Source organism: Podarcis erhardii, assembly GCF_964252035.2.
Source record: "Podarcis erhardii genome assembly, chromosome: 10".
Classification (NCBI taxonomy): domain Eukaryota; kingdom Metazoa; phylum Chordata; class Lepidosauria; order Squamata; family Lacertidae; genus Podarcis; species Podarcis erhardii.
Genome location: NC_138500.1, coordinates 43,689,095 through 43,709,056, shown reverse-complemented (window position 1 = coordinate 43,709,056; position 19,962 = coordinate 43,689,095). Strand labels below are relative to the sequence as shown.

General features: G+C 39.9%; 2 protein-coding genes across 9 annotated transcripts; one reads left to right on the top strand and one right to left on the bottom strand.

Annotated features, from left to right (window-relative positions):
• Nucleotides 1–154: 154 nt before the first annotated feature.
• GLIPR1 (GLI pathogenesis related 1) lies at nt 155–11,879 on the top strand. 7 transcript variants are annotated; one of them, XM_081878716.1, is made up of 7 exons: nt 164–649; nt 1,537–1,596; nt 1,717–2,175; nt 5,420–5,665; nt 7,148–7,254; nt 10,022–10,104; nt 11,347–11,879. In XM_081878716.1, exons 3-7 carry the CDS (start codon nt 1,993–1,995, stop codon nt 11,523–11,525), a joined length of 798 nt encoding a protein of 265 aa, XP_081734842.1. In that variant the 5' UTR covers nt 164–649; nt 1,537–1,596; nt 1,717–1,992; the 3' UTR covers nt 11,526–11,879. The 7 variants fall into 7 exon arrangements, with proteins under 7 accessions (XP_081734844.1, XP_081734842.1, XP_081734839.1 ...); XM_081878713.1 differs by having other exon boundaries at nt 164–759; XM_081878717.1 differs by lacking the exon at nt 1,537–1,596.
• Nucleotides 11,880–12,252: 373 nt separating this feature from the next.
• Nucleotides 12,253–19,395, bottom strand: KRR1 (KRR1 small subunit processome component homolog). 2 transcript variants are annotated; one of them, XM_081878703.1, is made up of 10 exons: nt 19,243–19,395; nt 18,224–18,402; nt 17,265–17,399; nt 16,894–17,019; nt 16,631–16,714; nt 15,757–15,813; nt 15,231–15,401; nt 13,875–13,952; nt 13,688–13,781; nt 12,253–12,646 (listed from the first exon to the last, which is right to left on the bottom strand). In XM_081878703.1, the coding sequence occupies exons 1-10, from the start codon at nt 19,319–19,321 to the stop codon at nt 12,513–12,515; spliced, it is 1,137 nt and encodes a 378-aa protein (XP_081734829.1). In that variant the 5' UTR covers nt 19,322–19,395; the 3' UTR covers nt 12,253–12,512. The 2 variants fall into 2 exon arrangements, with proteins under 2 accessions (XP_081734829.1, XP_081734830.1); XM_081878704.1 differs by having other exon boundaries at nt 18,224–18,399.
• Between the last annotated feature and the right edge of the window lie 567 nt (nt 19,396–19,962).

The window sequence follows — 19,962 nt, the reverse complement described above, 5'->3', positions numbered from 1 at the left end:
GCTGAAACACGTGAATTTGCACATTGACCCTGGAATGGAGAGATTCATAAATTCTTCCAGTAATATGTCTCTATGTGGTTAGTCATTATTTTCTATAATAGTGAAATATTTGGTGGCCACATGGTTTTTCTACTAGGGCAAACAGAAAATATAAAATATCGATATGGGAAAATGCTGTATATATGTCTGTGTTTTTTGAAAGAAAAAAATATATTCTGCGACTGTAAAGGTTTGGGGCTTGCAGTGTTGCAGGCCTGTGGCAGTAGATCTTGGTGGCAAGGTTCTGTAGGGTGGGGAGAGAGACACGATCGCTTTGTGAATTTACTAGGTGGAGCCAGGATCAGGTAAATTCTCTCTGATCTGGCTGACAGCAGAATCCAACTGAATGGAAGTTCCAGTCAGTTGGGAGTTAACCATCAATACGGGAGACAGTTGAGTTTAGTCAGTTGAGTTGAAGGGGAGAAAGAGAGTTGATGAGGAGGGGGTGACGAATAGACCAAAGAAAAACAGAAGAAAAAACAGGCATGGGTATTTATACCCATTGAATTATTTTTTTCCCTTCTGGCGAAGATCAAGGGAAGGGAGCTGGTGACTGAGTTGGTCTGAGATGCTGATCTATTTTAAGTCTTACCAGAGGATGGTTACACAGGCAGGTTTTTTAAAGTTGACTAAGCTGTCCAAGCAAGCCAGAAATACAACCAGAGGAGACTTGGGGTGAGGAGGCAGGTTGTATCCAGTAGCAGGACTAGGATATTGAAGGTATTTGGCTAGGGTGGGAGGTATAAAGAATATTGCCTGAGGTAAAAGCTGTTTAGAGGCTGCTGTCTATTGAGTCCTCAGATATTGTCAACTAGTGCCTTTGAGGTCCCCAATATACCGTAAGTGTCAGTATCCTGTTACATAACACAGTATCCTTTTAATAAACGAACGATCTTAATTTCAAGTTCATTCTGTCTATAGTGTAGGTGCCCATCTCACATCTAAGTTTTATATACATGCCATTAGGAGGTTTTGAAAGCCGCCTGAGGGAAACTGGTGGCAGGAGCAAATTAAATAAGTGCAGGTACCTAAACCTGTGTTGATAGAAAATGCTGCTGAGAGAACTAGATATTCTGGACTGCATATTTTACTGTTGTGTGTAGTACTGTAATTTTTTCCCTAAAGAGTCCTAAAATCATAAACCACTTCAAAATGTGGCTAGGACTGGTGTAGAAGCCAAAATGGGAGGGGGGGAGTGAAGAGGTTTTAAAATTATTGCACATCTTATACATGCAATTCTGGAATATGGACAGATCTGCAGACTTGGCAACTATCAATATTTTGACATTGTGAACTATTATTACTTAAATTACTATATTATTTGTAGTGATTCAATTTTTTCTGTATATGGACACTGCAATTCCAATATTCTGTTGGACAAGTAATCAGTTGTGGATTTTTGAAAGTTTACTTGCTTTTTTATATTTCATATTTGTTTTAATTATTTACTTCATGTTGTTGTTGTTGTTGTTGTTGTTATTTCCTGCTCTTCCCCAGCAAACAAATTAGTAAAAAGAATAGAGTGGATCCGGAAAACACATTTCCAGTGCCAAAGAGGTGCTTTTATGAAGTTTATTTATTTCATTTAAAAAAATTGCATCAAGAAGCTACTGAAAAAGGATTATTGTACATGCTCACATGAGACATTTTATAATGCTTCTTATGGTTCTTAAATAGTAATGGACTTATACCATACGAAGAGATGTTAGAGAAGCATATAAGGAAGTATAAGAAAAGGAACAGTTCAGATGCAAAATTGACTCATGGTCTCCGCCTTCTACTGAAGCTCCTTCCGATGACTAATTTCCTGTAGTCTTTATGCTTATAAAGCAGAACAAGTGAGAAAAAGGCAGCCTGATGTTTTCAAGCTAAATATCAAATGCACAACAAAGAGCATTTTTAAAAAAGCTAATACATTTTGGCACTCTAAGAAATCAACACAGTGATTAGAGAATGCCAGAAATCCATTTTTTCTTTGGTGTTTTGCTTTTCCTGAATCTCTCTCTCTCATGCTACTTTTATGAGTCAAATACTTTCCCAGACATTGGAAATGCACAGTTTATTGAGGAATGTGTCAGAGTGCATAACAAATTCCGATCCAACGTGAATCCACCAGCTGCCAACATGAAACGAATGGTAAGGGAATCTTCACTGTAGCTATGGAAAATGTAAACATTGCATTATGTGTCTTGAAGATTTAAAATTACTTACTGGCAGGTGTTTTTAATTAAGGTATTAGATGCTACAGGTGTGTGCGTAACCCTAAATTATCACATTTCCTAATGAAACGTATGTTGTGTTTTATTAGCCATGGCCTCTAAAGTTCTTTCGAATGCATTTCTGCATTTTTGTTTTTAACTGAAAGGGGTTTCTTAGGCACTTATTTCCTTTATAGCACCAATGCTGCTTTCAGAGCATCATCTGATGCAAACTTATCGGAATTAAGGGGCTCAACCTGGGTAGCAAAGTCCAAATGAATACACTGGTGCCTTGTAAAACTGGTGCCTTTTGCATGATAATGTTTGGATTTATTTGGGAGCTTGAAAAGCACACAGCACTAACTATGGGTAAATCCTGACAAGATAAGAATTCAATACCTTTATTAGGAACAGCTATGCATCAGAACAAAAAGTCATTGCTTTTGAGTTTTAAAGAACTCTTCCACAACAACTATTATTATTTTTATTATTTTATTAATTAAGCTTATTGTTTGCCTTTTGTTGCCAATGCAACCCAAAGCAATGTACAAAAATAAATTATTCTTTAGAGAAAGGATTATGAGGAAATGATACATTGTTGATAGTGGAAGGAGGCTTGTCTTCATGCTTACAGTTTTAAGATAGTGATTCAAAACTTTGCAATGTGCCCCTTAGATTCAACTGTAGATGGCTTTAAAGCATATTGACACAACTATTGAAAATTATAAAATCTGCATTTATTTGGATTGCTCTCTAAAACAAATTGGATCTTACAGTTTCCTTTTAAGGTTGCTGCTAGACTAGCCAGCACTAATTGGTGTCAATAGCCAAACTAGAATCCACTCTGTTTTTATGCTTATGCTTCTAGCAGCAATTTCCCCTAATTTTCTTTAAAACTTCAGGGATGATGATCAGGCGTAGATCCAACTTCCTTTTGAAGATCAAACTACATGTTACATTAAACAGATGTTGGAAAAAAAATTTAGTTAAATTGCTGCTGCGGGGAGAGATCAGGACAGTGTAGGGTAGCTAACCCTTTCCTTCAAAAACAAAATCCCCCAGCGGCTGTGAGCTACGGGAGAGAATCTGCTATTAACACAGAACATTATTTGTTCATTTACCTTACCCACCCTTCCCCATAAGGTACTGGATGACTTCCAGGTTCCATGTCCATTGCCAACACAATTCCCCCACTCCTGCCTGCCCCACATAACCAACTCTGCAATAGCTCACTCAGTTATCACCTGAGAAGAGCAAGGAATCATTTAGCAGCTAGCAGGTGCTCACTGTTTCCTATATTGGCCTTAATTTCATGTTGCCACTCCCTAGCTTGCAGAAGAGAGAGTGGGCTGAAGTATGGATGCATAAAGCCTAAACTAAATTAAAACTGTATGTAGCACTCTTATCATTTTTATTTCTAAGGTAAAGATTTTGTTTTAAATGAATATATAGTTCCTCTTTCAGGAAGCTTTTAATGTTGATGTTTCATTGTTTTCCATTATATTTTGTTGGAAACTGCCGAGTGGCTGGGGAAACCCAGTTAGATGGGTGGGGTACAAGAAAGTTGGTGTTGGTGTTAGTTCACACTGTTGAATGAAGATGGCTAACTGTAGGTAAACTATTTTGACTTTCTGTTGAGAGTTGTGGAGATAATAAGGTAGTTTGGCTGTTTAACTGCCAGTTAAATTCTTTCAAAACAAGGATAGGTTTGGGAGCAAAGTTTCTGTCTTTATATACAGGCACAGTAGAGTAAAAACTTGTGGGTTCTAACTAGCCAGTCATTGTATGTTCTTCTTCAACCCATTTGACCATAGTCATGACCTGATTTGCGGGGACGCGCTGAAATTTGAAATGATTGGCTGGAAAGAGACCTTGCCTCAAAATAAAAGGGTTGTTTAAGACTTCAATCATGCTTAGTCAGAGGAAACATGAAGATGACAGAATATCAGTTGCAGGAAGAACTAGGAGCTGGAGGCAGGCAGGGGGCACTGGGGCTTAGAGGTTTGGGAAGTCTAAGAAAATCCAAGAGCAGAAATCTCTGCAAACCTCCTTGGATCCAACCATTGAAGAACATACATCCCAAGAGGCAGCCTTCAAGAGAGTTCTATAGGCAAGTCAGTCAGATGCTGAATGCCTGAGGTAGCAGAGAGTGCTGGACCAGGATGAAGACTGCATCAGAAGTTTTGAGAAAAACCTAGAGGACTCTAGAGCCAGAGAGCTGCAAGTAAGGAGGTACTGGGCTTTGGGAAGGAAATATGAGGGCTCAGAGTCTTAGAGTCCTCCCACCTCCTTCCCAAAGCCTAGTTAGCGCTTTCCCAGCTTTGGGAAGGAGGTGGTAGGACCCTGCCAGAGACTTGTACCTCCTTCCCAAAGCCTGGCGCCCCACTTAGCCGCCTTTGAGAAGGCAGTGCAGGGGCTGAGGGGGTGTCACTGCAACAAGGCAGTGTGTGGCCCACAGGTTCCATGTTGAAGTACTATTGTGGCCTACTTGGTATGAAAATTTCGACCATCCTGCTCTATAGGGAAGAGGTGGTGGACCTGAGTGAAGAGTGCAAGTTCTCAGTGCCTAGCTGAGTGTTACCTGGGTATGCATGGTTTAGGGGAACTGGCTATAAAGCTGAAGAGGGATGGAACTGAATCTCCCATCTTCCTTTTGAAACACAACAATAGCCTTATAGTGTAACATTTCTGATTTAAACAAAAAACGGTAGCATAGTGAACTTCAACATATAGTAACCATACAAGCTAATATCATCTGTTTATAACAGTAATTATTTGAAATTAAAGTGAAAATGAAGCAAATTATATTTTGAGTTGATACTGTGCTATTTTGTCCTACACTTATAGCTGCTGGTAGGTAAACGTAGGGCATAAATTGGTACGTGGATATATGGTGCCAACAGTAAAGGGGTTAGAAAAATAAGTAAAAAATTATAGCTTAAGAAAATAAAATCTAAAGGTGCAAGGTACCTTTACATAACAAGTAGTGGAGGAGTGGGATCAGCACAATATGGTTTGTGATCTCCACCCATGCATTCAAGTTAACACAGAAGACTTAATTTGGCATTTATTTCCATGTTTTGGGGGAGGGGTGGTGACTAAATTTGTAAGAGCCTTAATTCTTCTAAATTTTAGGATTTTAAAAATTACATTGTAAATGAAATAATCTGTCTTTTCTGTAGAGCTGGGACCACAAACTAGCAGAGACTGCCAAAGGCTGGGCAAAGAAGTGCCTATTTCAACATAATTCTGACATCAAAATACCAGGGAAGGTACACCCCAACTTCACAACAGCTGGAGAAAATATTTGGACTGGCTCCTTTCAGATTTTTAATGTGACTTCGGCCCTCACTGATTGGTACAATGAAGTCGTGCATTACAACTATGATACCAGATACTGCAGTGATGTATGTGGACATTACACTCAGGTAAGCCAATGCTTACATCTTGAGAGCTCATGTTGTATGCTTTCTAACATGTGCTGTGAGTCAGAAAATCTCTGCTTCGGATTTTGCTTCGGATTTTTTTACTAATCAGTAAGCATAACAGTATCCCACAGATGCAGATATGAGTAGTAACCTACTAACAGATGTTTTAAACTGTTAATGTATCTTTAAATAGCAGTAATCTGTCCTGGAACCTTGTGAAGTGTAAGAAAGAAGCTGAATTGATGATAACAGGGTTATTCTAAAGTTAATTCGTATATGTGAAGCATTGAACATTCTGAAGCGCAGTACAGTGGTGCCCCGCAAGACGAACGCCTCGCAAGACGGAAAACCCGCTAGACGAAAGGGTTTTCCATTTTGGAGGTGCTTCGCAAAACGAATTTCCCTATGGGCTTGCTTCGCAAGACGAAAATGTCTTGCGAGTTCCTGCGGGTTTTTTTTTCCTTTCCCCCCCTTTTTCTAAGCCGCTAAGCCGCTTATCAGCTGATCCGCTAAGCCGCTAATAGTGCTAATCCGCTAAGCCGTCAATGGGCTTGCTTCGCAAGACAAAAAAACCGCTAGCCAAAGAGAATCGCGGAACGGATTCTTTTCGTCTTGCGAGGCACCACTGTATAAGTGCTCCATGTTATATTTTCCCATCTAAATCTCAAGGTTTTTCCACTGAAACATCAATAGTGTTATGATTATTTTCTGGTCAGAGGGAAAGCAGCACTGAAATCTTAGTTGCACACACTTAATTGCAGAGAAAGTAGTAGTCTAGTTTACAGTTCCGACTCTGAAAGGGGGAGGGAGCCCTCAATATCCCTTAATCTGCTTTGCTTTGAAAAACAAAGCAGCTGGGTAAGTTAGCTGTTACTCTAGATCAGAGGTTTACAACCTTTTTGAGTCCACTGCTCCCTTGACCAACTACATTCTTTCTGCGGCACCCCTGTGGGGCTCAGGAGCCCAGTTATGTCACACTTAGCCTGCAGAACTGGCAGCCTCTCACCCTTTTTTTTTTTTAACATGCTCCCTTTTGAACAGCCTCCTCTCGTTCAGAGTCCTCTGGGCAGCCGCAGCTGCTGCCCCTGGTCTCTGAACTGCCCTCCCTCAAAGAGAGGTGCCTCCTCACACTGCCCACAGGGCTCTGGAACTTCATGTCTGTTCCCAACAGCAAGGGCTGGCGGATTGGCTAGCTGGGCTCCCTTGCCCGCTTGCTTGCTTGCTTGCTTACTCCAAGGCCGCCTCAGCTCCTGGCAACCAGCACCTGAGACACCATTCGCCTGGGGAGCTGCTGCAACAAATAGCTGTGCAAGCCTTTGGGAGGCAGAGTTGAGAGGGGGCATCAGAGAGGGGAGGGAACAAGAAGGCCAGTGTTGCCTGCAGCACCGCTGACCAATTAAGGCACCCCAGGGTGCCATGGCACACTGCTCTAGAGAAGTCTTAATACTAAATAATCTTCACAATCTATCCATTTAATTTCAGATGGTTTGGGCAACAACATACAAAGTTGGTTGTGCCGTTATCTTCTGTCGTCAAGTAACAGGCTTTACGTCGAATGCTGCACATTTCATTTGTAACTATGGGCCTAGGTAAGTGTCAAGGAAGAATGAGTTACCGCAAGGGGTATGTGGTGGAGTTGGAGAGGGTCAGTTGAGAAGCACAGTTGGACAATTAGAGGAGCTTAATGGGATTAGGCAGAGGAGAGGAGGTTGGTTGTTCTGTTCATTAAAGGTTGATGGTCCGTATAGTAAACAGAGGAAAGTCAAGTATGGTAGGATAGTAGACAGAATTGATGATGATGATTTATTTTATTTATAAAATCACAGCTTGTGCTTCTCTTGCTTGCTTTTTTAAAATTATGAATGATTTGTTCTGGTCTGAAGAATTCTAAGAAAAATACCGGTATATCTCATCCCATGTGTTAGCTTTGATATGCAGAGTACACCAAACAGCAGGAGAATAATGTGGTGGCAGCTGTTTATTTTGGTTAAGGCTGCAGGGAGTCTGGACCCAGTGATCTTGAGCACTCAGGGCATGGTATGGAACTCCTGCAACATTACAGGGAGCTTTTTGATTTATAATTAATGCAAGAAGTTTTCTTGTGAAGGAAATACTCTTGCATCTTCCAGAATCAAGAAGCTGGCAACTCTGGGTTAAGGCCAGCAAGTCCTTTCTGATCATGGTAAGAATTAAAGTTCAGTTTCAAGATGAACAGCATATCCAGCAATAGACCTAGTCTGGCGAATGTAGACATAGTCTTCATTACACATATACAGTGGTGCCTCGTAAGACGAAAAGAATCCGTTCCGCGATTCTCTTCGTCTAGCGTTTTTTTCGTCTTGCGAAGCAAGCCCATTGACGGCTTAGCGGATTAGCGCTATTAGCGGCTTAGCGGATAAGCGGCTTAGAAAAAGGGGGGGGGAAGGGGGAAAAACAACGCAGGAACTAGCAAGACATTTTCGTCTTGCGAAGCAAGCCCATAGGAAATTCGTTTTGCGAAGCACCTCCAAAATGGAAAACTCTTTCGTCTAGCGAGTTTTCTGTCTTGCGAGGCATTCGTCTTGTGGGGCACCACTGTATACTGATTTCATCCATAATAATAATAATATTATTTATACCCAGCCCGTCTGGATGGGTTTCCTCAGTCACTCTGGGTGGCTTCCACCATATATAAAAGCATAATTAAAGGTCAAACATTTTTAAAAATCCTGATACAGGGCTGCCTTCAGATGTCTTCTAAAAGTTGGGAGGGCATCCCACCGGGAGGGTGCCACTGCCAAGAAGAGTAGTTTATTGTAAAGCTCTCTACACAGGACTGCTTTTAAATACAATGTTAATTGAAGACACCATTACTAGGATGTTGGGGGAGCAAGGCAGCATGTAACACACAAATCACATGGGTTACCAGTTTCTATCCAGGCTTAAAGTGAATATGTTAACCCTAGAGAGCTCTGAATTGTTCAAGATCAGGTTATCTTAAGAACCGATGCTGCACATATGAACCATTCTAAGCCTGCTCTCTGGTCCATCATAAAATAGTTACTGATCCCTGGGTGGGGAATATATTTTTCAATGCTAATAGAGGTAGGTGGAATAGCTGGGGACAGAAAGTTCCAGGAGAGGAAGGGTCAATGGAAGTTGGTCCTAGACAGGATGATGGAGGCGGCCTGTCTCTACCATTTATTGTTTAGTCGTGTCCAACTCTTCGTGACCCCATGGACCAGAGCACTCCTGTCTTCCACTGCCTCCCGCAGTTTGGTCAAACTCAAGTTGGTAGCTTTGAGAACACTGTCCAACCATCTTGTCCTCTGTCGTCCCCTTCTCCTTGTGCCTTGTGTTTCTACCATACTCCTTATGAATATGGTGAGGAAGGGAGGCAAAACGTTCCTGAAGACTAGAGTTCAAGACTCTCACAAACTATTTACCATTGTAAGCAGTGGCCTGGCTCAGTGTGCTATAAATACCAGAGCTTTTGTGTAATATTGCAGATTATCACTCTCTGGCATTCCTTAAACCAGTGCTTTGGTTTGAGAGTTCATTAGAGACAAATATTTCCCCAAAACATCTTAATTAAAACAAGTTGACATGGAAACAAACGTATTCCATTGTACATTAAGAACATTAATATTTATTTAGTTTGCTAATTCCCAGTCTCCAGGTTTCAGCAAATGTAAATACATAAACAAAAGGGGGAAATAGAACTCAACAGAAAATCATTAAATGCCCTTTCTCTTTTTGTTTCCCTAGCCTCGTACATTGATGTCCCTACCTGGTCTCAAATTAAATCTCCAAATGTATGGTTCCTATCTTAAATTGGAGGAGAGGGTTTGAATTCCCAGTTAATCATTGGGATGGCTAGACCAGTATCAGCACTATCAATATAAAACAATTCCTTTCAGCTATTGCATGACAAATGCATCACCTCTCGGTTTATGTTAATTTTCAAAATGTATGAGTTAAATGAGTGTGTAGAAGAAAGGGATCATGATACATCAATACCTTAGGTGGAGTTGAAAGCTCGTGTGCCACTTTCAGCAGTTGTCGAATAGATAACAGCAAGAATCCAAACTGTGGTTTAACCTATCATTAAACTCAGGCACATAGCTGGGAATTGATACTTGATGAGTGTAGTAGGTTCAGTCTTGATTTCGAAAAGGTGGCTGCATCACCAGTTTAATGCCCTGAAATGTCCCTTCTTATGTCTGGCTGAGAAAGTATCTAATTATTCCTACTCTCTATTATTAAGAATTTATACAGACAGCAAGCAGTTTGAATGTAACTGGAATAAGAATCTTTAAATCACATTCTGTACCCCCCCTTTCCACAAAGTGATCTGACAAAGCTGTTCTTTTACAGTGGCAATTTTCCAACATGGCCATACAAAAGAGGAACACCCTGCAGCGAGTGTGACGAAGAACCGTGTGTAGACAAACTATGTGGTAAGTGAAAATGAATTGGACTTGCATGGCGAAAACAAAGTGTGACGATCGTTTGAGCATTTGTTACAAGGTATTATATTTAGAACTTGCCATAGTAGATTCCTCTCCTAGTTCTAATGTTAAGTCCCACCTCCTCTTGGAAAAATAGGGAAATCCTACGTCACACCATTATAGCCAGAGATGGCTGTAAATATTCAAGGTCCTGAAGCTGGAAATGTAAAGTTTGTAGGAGAAGCTCATATGAGAACAGATGACTTAAGCTCATTACTGTCTATTGGATCATGTGGAGGTGATACTTTATAAAAGTTCAGTGTGGAGAAGACAATCAGCACACATTTTCAGGCTTTTTTTCAGTGGTGGTATGTCTGTTGTGGAACTCCACCCCTTCACAATGGACCACAAAGCAAATTTATGGTGAAGTATCTATTTGCTTGGAAGGAAGTATAATCCTGGGGAGTGCTCTTATGTCCATTTTTGTGCCTGCACAATGGTTTTTAATTGCAATTATGTAGTTGGTTGTGTGTTGCCACCTGCCACCAATAATTGCTGTACTTGTAGCAGCTTTGCAAAGTAGTGCTGGAACTGGGCTGTTAGTGTACAGCTTTGTTCATACTGAAGTTTCTCCATGCAGAATATTTACATGGGGAAAAAGTTCCCCATTATTTTAGGTGAGCTAGAACATAGTGAGAGCTGGAACCTCTTTGCTAGTTTTCCAGCAGCAGCCAATATCCAGCCAGATACATTCCACAATGCACCCTGTAGTGAGAAATGTGGTTTCTTAGAACGTGATTTGTTTTTCAGAGACAACATATGTATAACCCCCAGTCTATAAGATCTTGATAGAATTTAGGCTACACCAGATTAAATGTTGTTTCAGATATCTAGACAGCTGTGAATGCAGACTCCCTTGCAAATCTGATGCATGCTGTAGAATTAGATACATGCAGAAAACTAATTAGTTGACTAATATTTTCAGCACACTCCAGGGACTTTTGACTTTGTAGAGGCACGGAAGATGCATTTGCTGTACACATGGAAGAACCGGGGGGGAGGGGGGTCACATATTTATTTCATAAACAGCAGGCTGCCTAGGGTCCTAGAATGAAGACCATGAACTTTGGCTTTTTACATAGACCCCAAGAAGTTTTGTCAGCTTTAGAATGATTCATAATTTACAAGCCTAATAATCGAGGAAGTTTCAAACTTGAACTACTCTTAATGTCTTTTTACTTTTATTTATAGGTAAAGTCCAGGAGGAGTCAATTTCTGACCAGGATGAATCAACTCGTACCCAGAAGGGGTCAATTTGTGACCAGTACTGTATCACCATTCTAATACTGAGACCATCTTTTGCTTTAGGGACTTTAGCAGCAGTCTTCTTTGTGAAGCAACGTTATCCCACAATATTTTTTTATGAATAAACTAGCAATGGAGATAAAGAGCTGGTGGATTAAGCATAGTCAGCTGGTATATGGCATTAACGATTAAATGCTTTAGAGCAGGCTAGTCAACAAATCCCATGAACTGTAGTCAGACGCAGGACACCACACTGGCTATCCCTGCCTGTTTTGTTTAACAATTGATAGCAGAAAACAATGCACCCTTTTAGTTCATGGTTCAAAAGTGATGTCTGTTTCTGGGGTGGGTTATTTCTTTACTTACCTGATTTTAATGCATTTGTTATGCTTTATTGATGTACATGAACACATAACAGGGAGGCATAATTTATGACATCTTGACCACAATATTAATAAAATGTTGTATTATTTTAAAAATGAGCAGTGATAATGTAAACAGTACTTGGGGAAAATAAGATTTAACATTTTCTCAGACGCTGCCTTCTTTCCATAAGTCACACATCACAATACCACAAATAAATGCCAAGTACAGGTGTGCAGGTAGCTGGATAGAGTGGGCATGCAAACAAGTCTTGCTTTGCTATCCCCACCCCAAATTCCTCTGTTACAGAGGGAAGGCCTGCAAGAGATATGAATACTAGTCTATACCATAAGGGAGACCTGATAAAACAGGACTTGTGACTGCACAGTTTCAACAAAACCAAGTAGAAGCCCCCTGGCAGACTTTCCCCACAGAGATCAGGGGCTGTGGTAAGTGTTTCCATTCATTCTGACAAATGACACCACAATATACTGTACAAAATAATATCTGGTAATATTGTGTATGCTAAAAACCTTCATACCAAAAACTTTCAATGCAAAGAACAAGCTGCCAATTTTACTTTCTGCAAACCTTGAAATCACTGAGGGGGTTTTCCAGGCCACGGAGAAAGCAAAATTTGCAAGTAGTTTGATGTGCACTACGACAATGCATCTAGTCAATTATAAATCTGCAGTTTATGAAAACTTCCTCCAGGGGAAAAAATGGAGCACTACAACCTTAAGGAAAGATCATTTCTTTTTCTTTGCATCTGCTGCAATTTTTAACTTTACTTCTTCCTCTGAAAGTGCTCCCAACTTCTTCTTCTTTGCCTTTTTAACCTTTTCTTTAATAGCTTGGATATCAATTTTTGTTTCAGCCGAAGCTACATAAAAAAAAGATAAAATATGGGTTATGTATTTGTAGGTAAACAAATTAGACCCAATGTATATTCAAAACTTTTACACACATCCACTGAACCAAGTAACATGACATCAAGTTGTGCTTAGCAAACAACTGTCCTGATTCACATGTCATGATCGGCTAGAGTGAATTACCATGACCATGTGAATGTACTGCCTCCCAGAGAAGAGATTGCACCAACTTTGCTCCTCCTCAGGCTCTTTTAGGGCAGCACAGGACGGCAGTTAAGCAAAGATTTGGGTTTAGTGTGTCATCAGAACCTGTGATGGTGGTTAAAGGCTCTCTTCTTTAACCACAGGACTAACTTTGACTACAGTGTTGACCCTGTGTGTTGCAGCTGTGAAAAGCAATTTACATTAGCAGTCATTAAGAAAGGGATTTAAAAAATACAACTGCCAATACAGTGCCATTAAACAAATATATAGTGCAACTGCATCTGAAATATTGTGAACAGTTCTGGTCCTCTCACCTCAAAATTATACTGTAGCGCTGGAAAAGGTTCAAAAATAAGCAACCAAAATGATCAAGTAGTTTGAAGCAACTCCCCAGAACTATGGCACTACTTGTTACTTGGTGTTATCCTTCATTAATGTTAAAGCCATCAATGACTACTAGCCATACTGGCTATGTTTTCCCTCCCCTGGCGGTAGCAAAACTGTATGCTTCCATACACAAGCTGCTGGGAATCACAAGTGGGACAGGCAGCATGGATGCAGCACTCAGGGTGGGCTCATGGCCTTGCAGCAGGCCTGTTTGGCCTCTGTGAGAACAGGATGCTAGACGAGATGAGCCTTTGGTGTGATACATCACTAACCAGAAACATAATTCTTCACTTTTCTCTTCCTCAGAAGAACTTGTTACTATGTCAACATAGAAGACCAATGTTAATTCATTACACAGAAAGGCCAAAATAATTTCCCTTCATCATGTCAATACTGAAAAGAGAACTCAATTATAAAAGGTGTTGTTTTTTACAACAAATAATAATTTGAACTCATCTTACCTTTCTTTGGTTTTACAACTGTTTTTTCCTTGGGTGGAATAAAAGCTTTGTTTCTCTCTTCTTGCCTCCGACTGATTGCTTCTGCTTGTTTTGCCTAAGTTTAAAAAGGTCATACATTTCAGACAGAGCACATACAATTAACATGCATATTTTAAAACAACTTCAAAAGACATCAGAGTGGCCATACCTTTATCTCCTCTACCCTCTTACGCTTCTTTTGACTTTCTTTCAAGAAATATTCACCACTTGCCAATTCCTTATCAATCTGTAAAAATAAAAATTATGATTAGCATGTTCCATACTGATTTTTTTTAAAAAAACTATAAAATAATCAGAAAGCATTTTTTAAAAAATTCATTAAATCTGTATTCTTTCCTTTCTCCCAAAAGTACATATTGAAATGAAGCTCCAGCAAATTCTACAAAATTGGCAGTGTTTAACCAAGGTTTTATGTAAGAGCACACAATACACAAAGGATCATAAATGGATTAAGTACTACCATAACTTAGACTGCAGTTCTAATACCCATATACTGTACAGTACTATGAATAAAATCCACTTAACTCAATGGGACTTATTTCTGAGTGAAGCATGCAGAGTCAAGCAATCAACAAATTTCTTTTGTATGGCAAATAATTTTATATGAATGGTCGTGTGAGTTTTAAAACTGAATGGTAGCTTAAACTGTTTTACTTAAACTGTTTAATAAAAACTAAAATGTCTTTATAAATAATACTAAATAATATTTAATCACCAGCACCAAATAAATATACAATTGTGCAGTCATTTGTACATATGAGGAAACATTTTTTAAACACTACAACTCACTAAACCCATCAACAGTGACCATGGAAATTTCAGCAGGGGGTTAACTTAACATGTAAGCAACCCCTGCTGAAATTTCCCGTTACATGACTATTAAGAATGCAGAAGCCCTGTTTTCCTTTCTCAACTGCCCACCCTAAAGCCAGCATAATTTTCACTCACACCTAAGTGAAACAAAATAAATTCAAAACAGCCTGCATACATTTGCTATCGTTCTGGTAGGAAATTGTCAACTGCTTTACAGAGCAATCCAAACCCCTGATCCACCAAACTAGAGGTGGTCTTGAGTGAAGCAGAAGAGTTATGTCTGCCTCTGTCAGCAAGAAGCAGCCCTGGTTCCTAAGCTGCTTCAGCTTCCAGCAAACTATAGCAAGAGGCTTCATTTAGGCTGGTTTGCTGTGACAACCTAGAGCTGGCACAGGAAACATATAGACTTTTTCAAGCCACTGGCTGGCACAAGCAGTGGAGCTCTAGATGCTGTGAACACTGCACAGCTCTGTCAAGTGTTAGGACTGCAACACTTTTATATAGATTGTAGATAGCATTCCACTCTTCTGAATATTAATTCTTCTTTGCCACTGCCTTGAGATTTCCTTTGTTGAGACAGAAAGGCAAGCAAATTCCCTTTTAAATGTATATTTGGATTCCTTGACGTGCAATCAATTTAATTCAAACTCATCAAAGTTCTGCAGTAAAATTCAAGTGAGATATAACAGACCTGACTCTCTGGTTGTGGTGGTGGGAAGGGAGTATATTCCTTCTTGACATTTTTCTTCTGTGGTTCTTTCCGTTTATTTAAATTCTTGTGTTTGAATTTAGGCAAAAACCGTTCCCAGTTCTGCAATCGTAATTCGGGGTCTTTTGACAATTCCCTTTTAATCATCAGAGTCTTCAATCACATTAAAACAACAAGAAATTAGAACATAATATTTGCTCTGCTCCTTTTAAAAAAATACATTCAGAGACACAGGGAAAGCGAGGTTATAGTAGATAAAAACAACATAATTTAATTATAGCAGATAACATAAGGTATCAAATGTGAGAATGATCAAATTTATAAACTAAGTAATCAAGCCTAATTATGCCATGTTCTTTTCATGTTTTTTAACATGACCAATGACAAAAGAATTTTGTTATAGGAGAATGTTTAAAAGGTAACCAGCACCTCAACTGAAAATTGTTACAGTAAGGAAAGAGTGATACTTACATAAAACATCTTATACAATAAAGAAAACTGCACTGACCTTGATGTTGTATATGGGATGAATATTCTTCATTGTATCAAGAACAACTTTCCTAACCTAGATTTTTTTTAAGAATGCAAATGGAGTAGTTTTAATGGCTAAATTTATAAATCACTGTATTTTAAAAGATAATACTAAGAACAAGCCTATTTCAATAAGCAAAGCTTATTTAATTAATCTTATATTTAATTGATCTTTTCAGAACCATTCACTAAGTTTCAGAAGAAGCAGACCGAAAAACTGATCCTTTAGTTTACACAAAAGCTTGCATGCTATGGACAATTTAAGCCAGGCTTCCTCAACCTCGGCCCTCCAGACGTTTTGAGACTACAGTTCCCATCATCCGTGACCACTGGTCCTGGTAGCTAGGGATCATGGGAACTGTATGCCAAAAACATCTGGAGGGCCGAGGCTGAGGAAGCCTGGTTTAAGCAATAGTAAGATTTTTGGTACTTGTACCCTGAAGCAATACTGCACCCATGTAAGGAAATTTGTGTGTAGCAAAAACTTTGTCATCATGTTTTCCACTTGTCCTAGTGCACTTCCACTACTTTTCAGCTTGCATGGATGCAAATACTTGGTGCTTAAAGCACTTTTTGTCTAATACAGGGTGAGCCTTTTAAAAAAGGCCCCATGGAACATGTGTACTCTGTATCCACGGGGCCTCTTTTAAAGGACTCACCCTGTACAAAAGGACCACAGAACTTAGCTGCATGATAAAAGTTCTATGCCAGCAACCAACAGTGTAATAACAAAGTGAATTTCTTGGACAAAAACTGAACATTTAAATAAGGTATAATTACCAGATTTTGGGGGGGGGGGTTAAATGCATGGAACTTCTAAAACATTATTTCCTGTGGAAAAGAGATCTTACCTCTTTTAAGCCATTAAAAGGTCCAAGAGCTGAAACAGTATTTCCCTGAACCATGATGTAGCAGTTTGTTAGCAGTTCCAGGGCCTATGTCAGAAAAAGATATGGGAAATATTTCAGGACTCAAATCATGTAAGCAGCTTTCTTAACAAACGCTAAGGCTTCAGTCTTAAATTCACGCACAGGAAGTAAAACCCACTGCACAGACTTTGACTTATTTCTAAGTAAACATACATATGATTGATCAGTAAGTATGTAAGACCAACCTTGAGAGTAGATCCATTGGGACCAATAAGTCTTTGTCTTCTTTTTATAAATCTTTCTCTGTTTCTGACCAAGGACCCAATTTTAATGATGTCACATGCAACGTCATCTTCAAGGATACGTACAGCCTAAATGGAACAGCAGAGACAGTTAAACAGACACAAATATAGGCAGAAAGATATTTAATATCACTTCACTCTGAGAAACTATTCTGCAAAATGATTCTATATTCAAGTTAGACTGCCACTTCCACTGAATGACTATTCTAATAAATCCAGGATATCTATCAGATTATTAATTCACAGATTTGTGGGGGGGGGGGTTTCCTGACAATATTAATTGACAATTTAATAGAAATGTAGCAATGGCAAACCTGCTCAAATGGAACACTTCTTGCTAAAAGCTTTATTAAGTCTCTGGCTCTGATGATTATATATGGGTCAAAGGTCTTCTTTGTTGTGCTGACAGTCATGCTTCCTTCTATTAAGTCTAAAGCTGCATTGATGTGCTGTAAGACAAAGATGGAAGTAACAGTCTATATAAAAACTTTACTGTTTAACAGCCTCAGAGTTTTAAATTGAAAAACAAATTTTACAGTCAGAATATATATGAATACCAAACGAACAAAAAAGATGTTATTTCAATAATTTTCATGACATAGGAATTGTAAAGAAAATGTATTTTTTAAATTAACAGGACTTTCAGGACTGGTTTCATGCTCCAGTAGGAAGATCATTCTTGGTCTTGTTACTGCTGTTCCTCCTTGCTTTTGCAGCTTATTTACCTACTCTCTCTGAGTGAAAGAACAAAGAGAGGAGCAAAGAAGAGCAGTAGTCTGCACATGGCTTATCCTCTCCCTCTGAAAAGAGGTCAGAATGGGCCCAGAGAGGCAGCTAAACAAACTTACAACAATGAGGAGGAAGTGGACACATGCAGATAAAAAATCCCATTGAGAACATATTGGCCAAAGGACCCTCCAAACAAAATGTGCAACCAGCATTAAGGATTCCCCAATAATTATTCCTGCTAACTGCAAAAATGTCCATTAACATCACATAGATCTCATGTTACTTCAAACATCTGCTGCAGAGACACATGTGATTTATTTCCAATGGATCTTGCAGGCTGCTCCAACTTCTAAACAGTAGCTAGACACTCACAGAGTAATGTAAAATGCTGTGAAAACAGTCATTTATTATTTTAAGTAGCTTGAAACCTGTGCCCATTTCCATTCATGGAAGCAGAAATAAGAACATAACCTGGGCCATCAGCAATCTAGACTCTTAAGTAGAAAGTTAACACACTCCATTTAAGAATAGAAAGTATTCTTACATGTTCCGTCAAAGTTTTCTGCACCAGTGGCCAGCATTCTTTCAGATAAGCTTCTCTGTATTTTGGGAACAGAGTGGCAAAGCTGCTTTCTTCCAGGAGACCTCTAGGATTATCTTCTCTTGCAAATGCTGGCTCTTTCCACCCATCAGGAACAGTGAGAAGTTCAGAATCGTCCACTGCTAGCAATAAAGAAACATATTAGTTTTCCCTAAATGAAAAAGTGGGAAGGGTGTAATGCAGGAGAGACCAAGGAAGGTGCCACAACTATTGCTCTAGACTTTTTCTGAACTCTGAAGTGAGAAAAACACGTGAGGTGCAGTACAACAGCTGTAAAAAAAATAAACCAGGGTACAAAAATGCCCTGCAATATTCCAAACCACAACCTTAAAGAAACATATGCAACTTGGCTTCTAGGAAATCATTCCCAAGCAAAACATTACTATTACAAGTTAGTTCACACTCATGTTATCCGTCTCGGCCTCGATTTAGTCCTCTACCCACTGGGCACAACTTTTCTGCATACCAAGAAAGCTCACACCACCAGAAAATAGCGCAATTTCTATATGTTTCCCAAGAAGCAGACATCAGATGTCAAAGAAATAAACAACTACCTGACGTTTAGAAGACATCTGAAGGCAGCCTTGTTTAGTGAAGTTTTTAATGACTGATGTTTTAATGTATTTTTAATCTTTTGTTGAAAGCTGCCCAGAGTGGCTGGGGAAACCCAGCCAGATGGGCAGGGTATAAAAAATTATTATTATTATTATTGAAAAACACAAACAAGAAGTTGCCAATTTTTTTAATACTCATTCCTAATCCTTCTTCCCTCTCCCCCAAAGGAAACAAGGCACTAACAACAACAACAAAAGCAGCCAAGGCGTGCCAAGACCAAGGCGGGTTTCACGGGGGTCTATAGAAGAAGAAGCGACCAAAACAGATCCAAGCCTCGAAAAGGCGCCACACGTGGCGGGAGGAACCCACGTGAAACGCCTTCGCGTGGGGTGGGGATATGACGTCACCTTTGCTCGCTTTCTTGGCCTTGGGGGTCCTTCCCCCCGCGGCTCCCTCCCCACTCTCAGCCTCCTTGGGGGTCGCCATGGTACCCCTCGCTCCACCCGGCAAACGTTCCACACGGGCGACCCGGAAGCGCAGCGCGGAAGAGGAAGAGCGCGATGCCTCCTGGGAGCCGCCATCTTGCCTCTAGGATTTGTTATGTAGAGATAGGAAAATAGAGAACAGGCTGAAAACTTAACGGAACCAAAAAGCGAAAAGCCGCCACAGGTTTTCTAGGACTATCGTGCCGTTGCGCCAACTGATACCAGAGCCAGGTGGTTGTTGTTTTAAAAAAAGCACTTTACTCTGCGTTGGAAGTGGAAACCTCATTCTATTTTTAGGATAGAGATGGGGCGCGCCTCTTGTTCTTTCTACCTCTATGGCCTCTTACCTCTCCTCGCCCCGCCCAGCAGCCATGCCTTCTGGGCTTTGCAGTTTTCATCATTAGCTCCTGGACGCATATAAACCGCTGGGCACGCGGGTTTCTTTTTGTGTGTGTTGCCGCTGCCAAGGCAACCCGCAACAGATTCAGAGCGCGATTTCAGAACTTTGCACGCTCGTTTTACCAAAAGAAATAGGTCTCCCCTAAAATGTATTACCTTTTAAATCTCCTCCTTTGGTACCGACTCTCAGGATCAGACCATTGCACCAAGTCATGCATAGTGAAAACAAAATAAAAAAATTCC

Coding starts and splice junctions, on each gene's coding strand:
- GLIPR1 (XM_081878717.1), top strand. CDS start 1,993: ATGCCAGAAATCCATTTTTTCTTTGGTGTTTTGCTTTTCCTGAATCTC. Junction 5,666..7,147: donor TATGTGGACATTACACTCAG/GTAAGCCAATGC, acceptor ATTTAATTTCAG/ATGGTTTGGGCAACAACATA. Junction 10,105..11,346: donor GTGTGTAGACAAACTATGTG/GTAAGTGAAAAT, acceptor TTTTATTTATAG/GTAAAGTCCAGGAGGAGTCA.
- KRR1 (XM_081878703.1), bottom strand. CDS start 19,321: ATGGCGACCCCCAAGGAGGCTGAGAGTGGGGAGGGAGCCGCGGGGGGA. Junction 15,814..16,630: donor CTTTTAATGGCTTAAAAGAG/GTAAGATCTCTT, acceptor AAAAAAATCTAG/GTTAGGAAAGTTGTTCTTGA. Junction 15,402..15,756: donor ATCCCATATACAACATCAAG/GTCAGTGCAGTT, acceptor ATGTGATTGAAG/ACTCTGATGATTAAAAGGGA.